The following is a 14,094-nucleotide window of genomic DNA, read 5'->3' as shown; positions in this document are numbered from 1 at the left end:
AAAAACATATGTGTTGCCCCTTCTCTGTGGCACAGAAATAGAGTTGGCTTTATCATTACACTCTGAAGATTTACCTGTGTTTTCCAGTCACATTTGACTATATCATGACAATATCACGCTCTAGAAAACCCCTAGGCTTTTAATAAACATCAGACTTCATTTTGGGAGAAAAGGAAAATGAATAAAATGAAAGCAAAGCTTCTCTTGTTTTATATCTCTAGACAAAGACTGTACTAAGATTAATTTTAGGATTGATTAATTTTGGTCCAATATTCACATTTCTCAAAATTACTATCTGTAAATCTATATAAATATGTTGAATTACCTCCTCAGAAAGGTAATAAATATTATCACTTTTATTTTTATCTCCTATATTTTTCATTTTTGTCATTTGTTTTTAGGGCTTTTGACCTTGAAAAGGATACAGCGTGTTTCTGTAATTGTTTTTAATTATGCAAACATTCTGGAAATGTTTGCATAATTAAAACATTAACCTAATCCATTAACCTGATAAGATCCATGTGTCTTTTTAAAAACCATTTAAATGTACAGGTAAAAAAAAAATAATGAAAATATTGATTAAACATAAGTAATTAAAATTATAATGAATAATCACTTACAGGGTCCTTTTTTACCCATTTGACTTGGATATTATGGAAGAAACTAGTTCTTTATTAGTAAGTATAGATACAACCCAGGCAGCAAAAATAGTGATCTGGACCTTCAGCAAAACTTCACTCTTAGAGCTACAAAAACAAAACATATCTTTACTCAAAATATCTTCTGCAAAGTCCCAATGACAGAAATCTTGATGGTGTCTCTTGGGAGTCAACTACATTTCCCTATGATATGATGATACTTGAAAACACTGGAATCCAGCCAATATATCTCTATTTATGGGCAGAGGCAGGAATAATGCAAATTTAATGTCAACTGATTACAAAGTGGACGCTCATTCAAGACTAATAAATGATGCAACTAACCGACATTAAGTTCTGACAGTAAGAAAGGGCAAGGAATATCTCAGATATTTTCAAATAATAATCTGTCTTGATATTGGTTTACACTATGTGCTCAAGCATATGAATACTTTACAGACCTACAGTATATAAAGTGTCATACCTACCTCTAAGTTCTCATTTGCCTGACCCATGGCCTTCATCATTTCAAAGTCATACAGACACTCCTCCACTGGCATAGGAAATAATGACTAAAACACATGCATTGAAAAAGGATCTCTAATGCCAGTGCATAGGAGGCCTTCCTCTCCATGGATAAGGTATGATACAAGGGACATACCTACCTTATCTAAGGGACAGATAAGGAACTTCAGAATTGGTGGAATCTTTTTAAAGACTCGTTCGTTTCTAGTTTTCACTGTCTGCAAATCAGAATGAATTAAGGTGCTCTTTAAAAAGAGCAAATGGAAATTGGAATGTAATATCCCAGGATCACATTTAGCAATTGTGAACAACGCACACAAACATTACAGAAACGCTCTTGTCTCTAAAGAACTCAAGGACAAACCAATTATTTACTTCTGTTCTGTCAAAGATAAACGTGACCAAACCCAGTCACTGTAGTCCAGCCACACCCTGAATAATATCACTTTCAATAACCACTTATCCAGTTCAGGATCATGGGGGAGCTGGAGCCTATCTCAGGAAGCATTCAGCCCAAGGCAGGGTAGCACCCTAGAACAAACACCTGTCCATCGCAGGTCACGCAATGACGCAACATGCCCACACTCACACCAGGGCCATTTTTGTTTAAGCCATTTAACCATGACAACTGGACAGGGGGGAAACCCACCCAAACATCGGAAGACCATACAAACTCCACACAGACAGCACCACTGGAACTGAACCCAGAGTCTGCTGTAAACCACTGTGTCACTAGGCTGCCCTCCCTAAATTATTAAAGACATTATACTTGGACTAGACAAATAATTTCCAAACATCCATCAGATTGAAGACTATACAAGAAGCCGAACAAAAACATCAGGACACAACACTGAAATTTTAGGATGACTGAAAGGCCTGTACTGTTTTCTTAAAACTCTTCAATTCAAGAAACTCACAGAGGATTGAGACATTTCTTACACTGATCAAATGTCTGACACTTTTAGAGAATTAAATCAAATTAATCTGCAATCAAGGGCATCAAGGGCATAAGAAAGCTTTTTTTTTCAAAACGCACTGATAATATTGCTTCACAACCTTATTTTATTTGCAGGTTTTTCTACCTTCCTGGTATCAATTCAGTAAAACACTAAACAACTGGAAAAAAGACACAAATCTATACCATGGTTATTCACAACAGTATGGACTGCACTGCTTAGAAACACACATGGAACAATTCTCACACTTTTTAAATGACTTTCATTCATTAATCCATTTAGACTTATGCTAAATAAAGCTGATAAAAAATGTACTGTACATCACTTATTATTTACTAGAGAAGATGTAACACCGGGTACTGCCTATAGGGTTTACTGTTCGAGACGGGGTGTTATACATGTTCTTTTTAATTGGTTAAACAACATCCTCGTCGACGACGATGACTACTATAATGAGCATATGGTTACTCTCCGCAGAAGACGACTCATTTTATAGTAACACGATGATACAAACATAATAATATATACGAGTCCAACAGGCATATGCAAGTCTGCTGCATTTCTGCTTTCCACTGAACTGTATGAAATTCGCACAAACCTCTGTTTTGCAAACGCATTTGGGATAATACTTGTGAATTTTTAAAACTCAATTGAATGTTTATCCAGTACTAAGAAAATAGATACTCCCCCTTTCGAATCTCCTAGAGCAGACATTTTATCGAACAACTTAAAACTGCGTTTAGGAGATGCACGTACTGTAGTGGATTACTGTATATAAACAGATGATATAAATACATTTCCTATAGTAGACATTAAGCACACCTTGTAGCCTAAGGTACTTATTTGCAGATAAACGCAAAAAAACAATACAGACTGCCATTTATTTGGGGCGGACAGACTCTCTTCATAAAACAGACAGCCATTAAATGAAAACGATACATTTCTATTGAAAAGACATTGTGCGGTACAAACCAATTTCAAAATGTTTGTTATAATGTTCAAGATTCAGTAACGTGCTCGGGGACACGGATTCGAAACGAAAACTAACTTTATATACGTATTGCTTTGTGCAGTTCTCGAAGCAAAACGTGTAACACGCAAAACCTGGTTAAAAGAATGAGCCTTAGCGGAGGTGACGTCATATGCCCAAATTAGGGTACAGCTAGAGACGCTTCTTGACTATTAATCAAAACCTGAACATCATAATGTCAACAGGTGTAAAAACTAACACAGTAATGCAGAAAAGTTGTGAAGAGGTTAAAGTAATGATTTTTATTTGTTTTCTATTCGTGGGGAGAGAGATCTAAATGTTGCAATTACAGAACACAGTTATTTCATGGCCTAACAGTGACTCCCTCTATTTTATAACCTATCATCTCCTTATCTAAGCACATTTTTAGTAGTCATTCAGCAGGCAACAAGAAGTGCAGCTATTTTGAGTTATGAGATCATTTACTGTAAAAAAGCCTTCGAGATCAGTGTTTCTGTAAGTCATCTTTATTAGCATTCTCATAGAGGTGAAAAATTTAAAACATTCTCAATTTAAACCTACTCAATAACGAAACGACTTTTCACATCATATAACCACCTGTAGCCAAGAGTTCACGGGTTACCGAAGTTTTGTGTAATACTCATGACCGTCTCTAGTTATGCTCAACTGCGTGAATGTGAGCGGATAAATACTTCTGCAACCCCGTTGTTTGCATAAAATTGCCAAATAAAGGGGATACGGCTTTAATTATTGTTTCACTAGGCTGCTGAAATACCCTACATCTTAGTCGGGATATTTTGATTATTTTTATTAAAAGTTTTTAATTAACACCTATGCTGAATTATACACTACTTAAACCAGAAAACTACACTTATTTTAATAGACAGTTGTTATTTTCGTGTATATACCCTGTACAACAGATGTTTTAAGAAGAAACATCGAATTCGTTTATCGAAAGGAGACTCTAAGAACAAATATCAGTATTTTTTAATATTGTTTAACTTTTGCGTTTAAAAAGAGCGCATATTATTCATTTCCCAAGTGAAGAGCAAACCGCGCCAGCTCATCAAAAGGGCTGGATACTGTTTCTTGAAAAGGGCCGTTTACTGTATGTATCCCAAGTCTCGGCAGCCAAAGCAGAACGGACAAGAATTCAAAGCTCATAAATTACAATAGGTCAGAAAATTAAAAATATACTTTCCGCGTTAATCGCGAATGACCAGAGTGGGTTGCAACACTGGGTTACAACCCATTGTAGATTTCCGTTTGTTGAATCAATTTATTCAGTAAACGTTTTTGCAATATCTGCATTATTTTTCATGCCTAACTATAGGTTTAGCAATTGCATTATTTTAAAATAGAAGAGCGTACTGTGCGTGTGCGTTTCTTGAAACTTTATTTTATCTGATTTTACTTCAGAAATACCAGGTTTAAAGCAAAGAATACTGCTCTAAAAGGGAGCATTGCACATAAAATGTATTGTAAAAAACATCTTAACACAATGCCAAGGGACATTTTCTCAGATCCTTGCACTGAACTTTTTCAGTACAGCCCATTGAACCCTTTAGTAATAAAAATCAAACGAAGTGTTAAAAAAACTTTCAGTACTTGAAATTTGCTTCGTGTATCGTTTTGTATCATTTGTATTGCTTACCGAAGAAGCCCAAAGTTCAGGTTATGAAGAAACTACATACAGTACATATTCTGTTGAAAGCTGTTCTCGAGGGAAGGCACACTGAAACAGAGGCCTGTTCTCAGGGTTTTCCCTGACTATTTACATAACGACTCGTTTTTTTATTCTTTATTCCCTCTCGAAGCGCGATAGGGGAAAAAAAGGGGTGTGCTAATCTTAGAATACATTCCTGGAACAGAAGACAACAAAAAATCCTGACCAATAATTTATGAGTAACAAGACATCCCCAATAAAACTAGCGTAAACCTCACTGTTACTTTTCTGTAAAAAAAAGTTTGCGATGAATTATGCTATTCTTAATCACGTAACGTAAATATATTTGAGTCTCCACCTCTAAAACAGGATGTTTTATTCTTTAAATTAAATTATAATATACAATGTACTACCTAAAATGTTTATTAGCATATTTGGAATACATATAAATCCTTTACCCATTGACCCATTTTGTTGTGACGATTGATCGCAATAAAAAGGATAAAAAGAACTGACACAATAATACAAGTTTTTGGTAAACTTCCTCAGAAGCGCTTCTTACTGTCCCAACTTTAATTGCGACATTTCACTGAAGTCTTCAGCGCATAGAAAAAGAAACTCCTGAACTTAATACAAAGATTTCGAAAGCTTATTGATTATCGGCTATATTAGCAACGACTTGTACTTAAGAATTCCAGTTGCTACACGTTTTTACACTTTTATCATTTGTCTTGATACACCGTCTTCGTGTGTGTGCAGCACGCTTTCCCCTCAATTAATCACCACTACTGGTATTTCCCTTAACTGCCCTGCTGCTTGGTAATATACTGTAGGCTAGCGATTGTTGCCCCTGGACGTTACGTATAGGACAAAGTTAAGGATTTGTTACGAAACTTTAATGTTTAAAGACATCTGCGAACAATGAGGTTGTAAAAAAAGAATATTAAGAGACAACTTACCTACTTCCGTATCTGTCTGGCCATTAACAACTCCTCTCGGAAAGGATCGTCAGAAACCTATTTTTTCATACGACAAGCTGTTTGATGGCGTATTGATTCTATCAGAACTTGATTAAAAATAAATTCCCAAAAAATGAACCTTCTTAGTTCGGTTCTCCGTACATCCAGCCGATCGGAACTTGTACGTCTTCCACTCCACGAACTCTTCCTGTCAAGAGCTCCAGATTCCCGAAAACAGTGCGTACAGGCTTGCGTGTAAGAGGTTGCTGATTGGTTCTTTGGTCTTTCAGTCTCTTCGGATATCGACCGGTTTAACCCTGAAGGTGTCAAAGAGTAATGAATATGAAATGTATTTGTCAACAGATCTTATCCAGCCAGGCCCTAGCAGGAAGCAATTTTAATACTTTCATGTACTTGCACCTACAGTATATATATTCTAGCTGTTATAGCCTGACACGGAATCAACTTTACCTTTGTCTGCGTGTGGTTAAAACTACCAGACCAAAAGATGCAAAGATCAAAGAACTTAACCCCTCATTAGCCAGATCTTTAAAATGGGACCTTTTTAAATAGACACACACCAATCAATTAATACTTATATACTATGTAATTTTGAGTTTCTCATATTCAGTACTAACATTAGTTACATTTACAAACTGTTTAATGACATGAAAATCTGCAGTCCCAAACTTTAAACTAAATATTTTAAAATGTACACCTTTCTGGTTGGTTGTTTTGACTGGCAGAAAAAAAAACTTTTTTAAGGTAAAACATTATTGATGCTGCTTAATATAAATGTGACAAACTGCAATACTGTCAGTTTGAACAAGCACATTTTATATTGCATGCAATGAGCAAAATAACTACAAATGGGTTTATTTCTTTTAAAGATAACACATTAGTACCTTTTCACATTAAATCACTTCAGTATTTCTTATATTAGTCAGGAGGCATTCACTGTAAAGTTTTCAATAGATGTAAAGCTTTCAGAATTCATGGATTCTGTGAAAACATTAAGAATAGCGATACCATTTCTATCTTGATCAGTTAAACAGCAGAAAATATGATTAATACTTTTACTATGAACATATTAATGCACTAGCATACTTAAGGTATGTTATCAAATAGATTAGCAACACAGTTTGAGAATACAATATAAATTGATTTTGGCAAAAGACACATTTTTAGGTAGACCTTTTTTAATAATGTTTCAGGCATTCCTATTTAGCATTAATATTGACTTAGTATCTGAAAGTAGCTATAGAGATATTGCTTCAATGCAAAAACAAATTTGAAGTAATACAAATTCAATAATAAAGTCTCAGTGAATATACATACATATCTAAGATTTCTGTTTTAATCAGGGTATATTTCACAAATGTATAATAAAAGTAAAAATATTACAATGCAAAATATTTATTCTGAGGAACAATACTCTACATCTCCCTAGCACAAATTAATGGATTTATACTTATTACATGAAGACAGAATTCTCAACAGAATCAATTACAACAAACTACTTCTTAAATATATTTTAGTATTAAGTCATATATACCTAATTACTTTTTCATAATTTAAATTAAAATGTTTGTATGAAAGCATATTTGTAAATTGAATAATCATGAATTGATTGATTCATAAATGCATGTAAATATCTCAAGCACCTACAGTATATATCCATTACCTAGGTTGTCAGTAGATGTGCAGATTCGTATTTCCTAGAATAAATCTAGCTCTTACAAGAATAAGTGGCTCTTTGGACTGTTGTCAATACTGCATCTTCACCACTCTTGACTTTTAATGCTTTTGCAGGTTTGGTTTTCACAAGAAAAATACAAGTGAACACCAACCTAAGGCATCAAAATCATTAACGTTACACATCTGAAACATACTATTTGAAACAATTAAGAAAAGCATTCTACAATTCACAAAACAAACATTCGTTTTGTGGTCGGTATTACCAAATATCATGCAAAAATCAGCACTTAATGGGTTTCATATTTGACCCACAGAGATGATTAACAAGGATCGTCAAGGGGCCCAAAAACCCAGTCTTTATTACAATGTCTTTTTGTCTTCCGTGACGTTTCTTTTACGAGAAGAAATAATAGTCATGTGGCATATCTATGCAAATGAATTCCTGATCCAGAAATCAGTGACTTTTGTTCCTCTTGCATTTCCTTAATCATTGCATAAGGTTTAAATCTTTTAGACCTGGAGTATTTGATTTTAATGATACATCAACTCTTCAATCTGCAATAGATACAGTGATACAGGAGCAACGGAATCTGCTTACATACAGTATAAACTTGGAATTTAGAAGGGATTAACAGTTTAGTTAAGATGCATATCCAAGAGAGACTAGTGTCAAAGACAAATGCATCTCTCCAAATGATTTATAGTCAGCACTCAAGATCTGTGTTAACGCCACAGTTTTAGACCCCTGATGTTCTTGATGTCATTCTCCTTTCTGCATCAGTAAAGTGCTTTTAATATTTAATTTACAATAAATGGTTTACAAAATCAATTACAACTGGCTGTTACAGTAAAGCAGTAGATTTTTTTACCAGAAACACACAGAAAAAAAGGGCATAATAAAGCTCTCAACAACGCAACGTTGTTCTGACGTGTATTCCCAGAAACAGAAATGCTTACATATTTACCACAAATTCCTAATCCAAGCACTGGCCACCCAATTTGTTCTTTTACTTGAACAGAGAGTAATAGAACATTGTACGATTGAATGTTTTGTTTGAGGTGAACATGCAGGAATGTGTACAGATACTGTATAAACTTTTATAATATGTACTAACACCTGAATGCATGAGTCAGTAAATACAACTTTAGACAGTTCTTTATAGCATGGAAGTGATACAGGCAGACAGTACCTTGAGTCACCATGATTCAAAGAGCAGTATTTCCATACAAAGGACCTAAATAGAAAGGTCACCTGGGATCAGCTGAAGAGTAAAGTCAGAGAATATTTTACTTTTATTTTTTGTTTTGATTCCTGTTAATTTTATTATTTTTATTTGCTTTGGCAACACTGATTGTACCCATCGGTCATGCTAATAAAGCACCTTGAACTGAATTTAATTGAATATTGCGCAAGCACCCTGTATCTTAAGAATCGCAATCAGATCAGTCCATTCATTTCAAACCACTGTGAGTGTGCAAAGAAAACATTATAATTGTGATATGGACTTTGAAGTTTACTTGGTACAGTATATAGAATTTATAAATGGTCTTTAATGTATGTTTACCTGGATTCAATGGGGTCATAATAGTAATTCAAAGTGCATTATTTCAAGATTTTTCCACACTGCCTCAATATCAGAGATTGGTCATATGATCCTCAACTTTGAAGGTATTTAGAAATATTTCTATTTTTAACTATTTATAAATTGGGTTACCAATTAAACAAACCATATTGACCCTGTACAGCAAAATTTAACTGAAATGTAATTAACCCTTGATGAGGAAACGAGAGTTACAGGAGAAACAACATTAACTGGAATATTTTATGAAACAAGATAATGATTGAAGTGCAGAAGTGGATTACATTTTGGAATATTTTTTTTATTTTCTAATTTGCCACAATCCATATCATGTATTTTAAACAAACCGGGAAATAGAATAAGAAAATACAACATTTCTGTGATTTGCAAGATAGAACTGATCTATTTTAAAATATGTAAGTCAGTGAAAATATATAATGCAAAATTCTCATTTTTCATCACTACTCTTTTCGTAGTTCAAAATAGGAAGCTTTCAGATTTAGTTTTGAGACCAATATTAAATCAAATGAAGCACCTCGGCCCCATGCACCGCCATTTCAAGAGCATTGTGGTTATTACACTAAAAGAAAAAAATAATCGGCATGTCACACACCATTTTTCAACACTCTCGATGTTATCAGAACACAGCCGCCGTGCAATGAGGGTTCTGCTTGTAATTTGGTTATTAACCGTTTCATTCATATATTAAAATCATCTATAGCTATCTCAAACTTAACTCGTTTTCAGTCGCCTCTATAATGTTTAAATATGTTGTAAAAAGTGTGCGCTAGATAATAAATATGAGAACCACGACGCAGAAGAGCCAGGTCGTGCAATGCGGTTTACGTGATCAATTCTGCGGACATTAAGACCCAAAAGCATAGGGTCCGTATTTGAAGGAGGGACTTCCCGTTTCTATATGTGATGCGTCAAGATTACGTCACTGCCAGAAACTGTGGGATGCAGTTTACCGAGAAAAGTCTGAAATAGCTTTGTAAGCTTCTTTGCTCGGTAACATATTGTATCAATTTATTGAAACGTATCAATAAATTGATATGAACAATATCGACTTTATGCTGACACGCGCAAGACGATTTTAGCTAAAATATGTAACCAAGCGATCAGATTCCATGAAACCCCTAGTACACGAAACTTGCGTGGGCGTCTTAATTCTGTTTCGTGCGATATGTCATTTTGAGTAGTAAAAGTAATATTGTGATAAATTGCATTGTTTATTTTATTTCGGGGGAAAATCTTTCCCATACCTGTCCGCAACGACTTAAGGAGGTGATCATTATGTTGAAGGGAAGACATTCGTGTCAGTATAATAAAATAAATGATAATGTATACAATTTTACTACACATTTTGCATGGTATATAACAAATTAAACACTTGATTTTCATATTTTTAAAATGAAAATTGCATACGTGTCTGTCTCTAAACTGCTGTAGTCTAGTTTGAAATTAATCATTTTGGGTCTGAAATCTATAATGGGGTTCCAGGGATAGGTTGAATTCGCCAAACCTAAGGAAAGCCAAAATGTTTTTTGATTTTTGTTCCACCTTATATGGGAATCATTAAATTGGATCAATAAGCTTGTTAATTGAAAGATGTTGATGTAATTTCTAAATATAAGGCAAGAGATAAGAAGTTTATTGGTCATAATTATGCCCCTTTTAATGCTACAGCTTCAAATATTAGTAGCTACATTTTATATGTATATATTTATATAAAATATACATTTTTAATTCATATTCAAAATATTAATACTATTGTTAACAATGCCACATTGCAGAATGAGTGATTTGATTGTTAAGAACTTTATTTTGAGTTGTTACCATGACCCTGGTGAAGGTTCGTTTAAAAACTGGGGTGTTGAACTAAGCAAGTTTATATAGTGAGAGGTGGTCAGCTTGATCCAGACTCCCACGGCCCTCTGCATAAAAAGGTTCTCTGTTTTAAATACTGTACATTTTCCCTGAGTTCCCATTTGTGTCCTTTGGTTGGTGTTTCGCTGTTGCTCCTGAAGAAGTCTATTGGGTTGACTTTGACAATACCATGGAGGTTCTTGAATCATGTCCTCTTGATCTGGTCCATGTCGTCTGCCAGGCATGCTGTATATGCCTTTGCAGCTTCTGCAGTGTTTGCAGTTGTGGAATTTTGGTGTTATCTGTGAACCTGACTAGTTTATTCACTGTACCAAAAACTATATCAGGGTTGGGCTCTCCCTGGACCTGTGGTACAAAAGTTTATCTGCGGGTTCTCTCAGCTCTTTTAGAGGTAGTAGCACCTAAAGAGCTGGGCGAAGTTGTTAAATTGGTCCCATTAAACTGCTTTTGGATATTAAGAGCTGGGTTGGAATCCAACCTCACAGTCACAATGGCCTTCCAGGACCAGTATAGCCATTCTCTAATACTGACCACTATTGTGCTCCACTGTGACAATCTGTACAATTTTAGGTCCACTGCATTGTGTTTTCAATACAAAAGCATGCTTTATTTTAAACTACATAACACAAAACATATTTTTTATATAGACTCTTATCAAAGTTATGATCCATTTAAACCCATTACTGCAGTTTCTCATTCAACAGCTAACCAAGTTCATAAGAAAATTAACATTGAATGTTTTCTAGAATCCTAGATATCTACAATATAATCCTGTATGTACAATACTATTCCATAAGGTGATCCTTAAGTTAAGCATATTTAAAGTTTTTCTTTCCTCAATCTTACATTTAATAGAATGAAATAATTAACTTAGTCTATAATAACTTGGTATAATTAAATAACCCTTGTTTATAGTTGAGTGCTGTGTGTGATATCCATCTGACCCCAGAAAGTTAAAGTGCTTCTAAGACATGCAAAACTTCCACCACATCTATGCTGTTCTGTTTAATATTGTCATGCTTCCACAGTGTTATATAGTTCATGTTTAAATTATAAAATGCATTGAACATGTATTACCTGAGGAAATCAAGATATGATATTTGTCTTCAGAGAAGTCATAAACATTGCGAATAAACTTTAAAATGTCAAGAGTGTATAATCTGAAAGGCTTTGAACCACATAACCAGGTCCGACAACCTTGATGAGTATCCCATTGTACTCAAGATCATCCTTCCATCCACTTTCTAACCTCTTAAGCCAAGTCAAGGTTGCAGGGGAGTCAGAGCCTGTCCTACCAAGAAACACACACAAAGCAGGATACACACTGGACAGGATGCTATTCCTTCACAGACCCCACGCAGACCCAAATACACACACTCTCACACTAGGGTCAGTTTTCCCAGAAGCCAATGAACCTGTCCTCCTGTCTTTGGACTGTGGGAGGAAACCCACAGGAGCACAGGGAGAACATACAAACTCCACACAACGCCTCAGGAACCAAACCCAGGGTCCCAGCACTGTGAGGGAGCACCACAACACCATTGTGCTGACCTGCTCAATGCCGTTCATCCATTTTCTAACTGCTTTTTCCAATTCAGGATGCCCAAACCTGTCACAGTAACCCACGGGCATGAGGCAGGATGCACCCTGGACAGGACGCCAGTCCATCACAGGGCAGACAAACACAGTCAAACAAAAACTCACACCTAGGTCCAATTTTCCCAGAAGCCAGTTAACCTATCGGTATGTTTTTTGACTGTGGGAGGAAACTGGAGCACCTGGAAGAGACCCACGTTAACATAGGGAGAACACGCAAACTCCACATAGACAGCACCCCAGGACTTTAATTGAACCCAGGGCCCCAGCGCTGTGAGGAAGCAATGCTAACCTTTGCACCACCATGCTGCCCTACTCATGAACAAGATTTTTTTCATTTTTTTAGAATTATTTCTATATTTTTAAATTCCACATTAACATGTATTTTTATATGTGTTATATATTATACATTTAGCAAACAACGCAGATACCACATTAAAATAATTCACAGTTGTGTCAGGAAGTGGATTGGTGAAACTGAAGTACATACAGTAATACTGTATTTAGGAACTAGTTCACGGAGGTAGCTAGGTAAGCATGTGCAGGCTGCAAAGGAACAAGTAAAGGTTTGTTCCCTGCTGAAAAAAGAAGAAAAGAAACATAACGTTTCGACTGTGGAGTCTTCTTCAGGTGTGAGGCTCCACAGCCAAAACTTTCTTGTTTTCCCTTTTCAACATGGAGTAAAACTTTACTTGTTCCATATTTAGGAACTGTCATACCGCTATTACAGTTACTAGTGTGACAGTGTGTATTACAGTTACTTTTATGAAGACGTTAAAACCTTCAGTGAAACAAATGCTCAGACATCTCAAAGCCCTTCTGCGGTATGGAACTTGGCACTATGCCCAGAAACGCATTCCACACACTGCATTCCTTCCTGAAGTTACCCCGTTCTTGTACTTTAAGAAAATCAGAGCATGCACTGTAAATTATATATTTCAGACAACTTATAGTGATCAGATCAGTACACACACACAAAACAGGGAGAACATTTTTTAGTGAACTTCCACAATCCCTGAGCCAAAAGGGAAGTTACTTACAGTATATGCTCAATAGATCAAAACTACGATTAATAATGTGTGGTGAAACTATAACCATACTTAATAATGTTATTAGCTAAAAACAAGAAGCAATGTTGAACCTGCAGAGCAAATAGAGGAAGGACATGCAGATTTACTTTAAAAAATCCACGCTAATGTATTCCTTTCACTTTTTTTGCTTCCGTTCTCCTTGTCGTAGCAAAGTTTACTTTGCCTAAATCTGACATTAAACGATCCTTTAATGTAGTTAAATATTGGATTTCTCTTAATCATAATAAATAACTTTTGAAAAAGCGAATTAGTGTTATTTTTTAGATCATTTAGAACATTTTTAAAACATTTCGGAACTGGCAAAAGTTCCACTCAAATATCGCACGGAGAAAATATAGACTCATTGGCTTGTAAACGTGCACCCTTCACAGCGTCTAGAAGATAGGTTTTGACCTTTATGTTGTACCTTTCTGGGGATTCCCATAACTTACAATTGGAGGTCAATATGTGGAGAATTGAATAGCGTAGGTCCTATCCGAACTTAAAATTGTTCTACTGCATATA

At 35.3% G+C, this 14,094-nt stretch overlaps 1 protein-coding gene across 2 annotated transcripts in view; it reads right to left on the bottom strand.

Annotated features, from left to right (window-relative positions):
* jak1 (Janus kinase 1) overlaps positions 1-5,982 on the bottom strand; it is a 38,665-nt gene extending 32,683 nt beyond the window's left edge. The window contains exon 1 of one of the 2 annotated variants that reach the window (XM_088598578.1): positions 5,740-5,982. In XM_088598578.1, the coding sequence (XP_088454704.1) occupies positions 5,740-5,759 (20 nt within the window). In that variant the 5' untranslated portion in view covers positions 5,760-5,982. Of the gene's footprint in view, positions 1-5,735 lie in introns of both variants that reach the window. The other variant, XM_088598579.1, reaches the window with a different exon arrangement.
* Between the last annotated feature and the right edge of the window lie 8,112 nt (positions 5,983-14,094).

Source organism: Lepisosteus platostomus, chromosome 11, assembly GCF_059453375.1.
Source record: "Lepisosteus platostomus isolate fLepPlt1 chromosome 11, fLepPlt1.hap1, whole genome shotgun sequence".
NCBI classification, from domain to species: Eukaryota; Metazoa; Chordata; class Actinopteri; order Semionotiformes; family Lepisosteidae; genus Lepisosteus; species Lepisosteus platostomus.
Note: the sequence above shows the minus strand (reverse complement) of the source record. Positions and strands in the feature narration are given on the sequence as shown.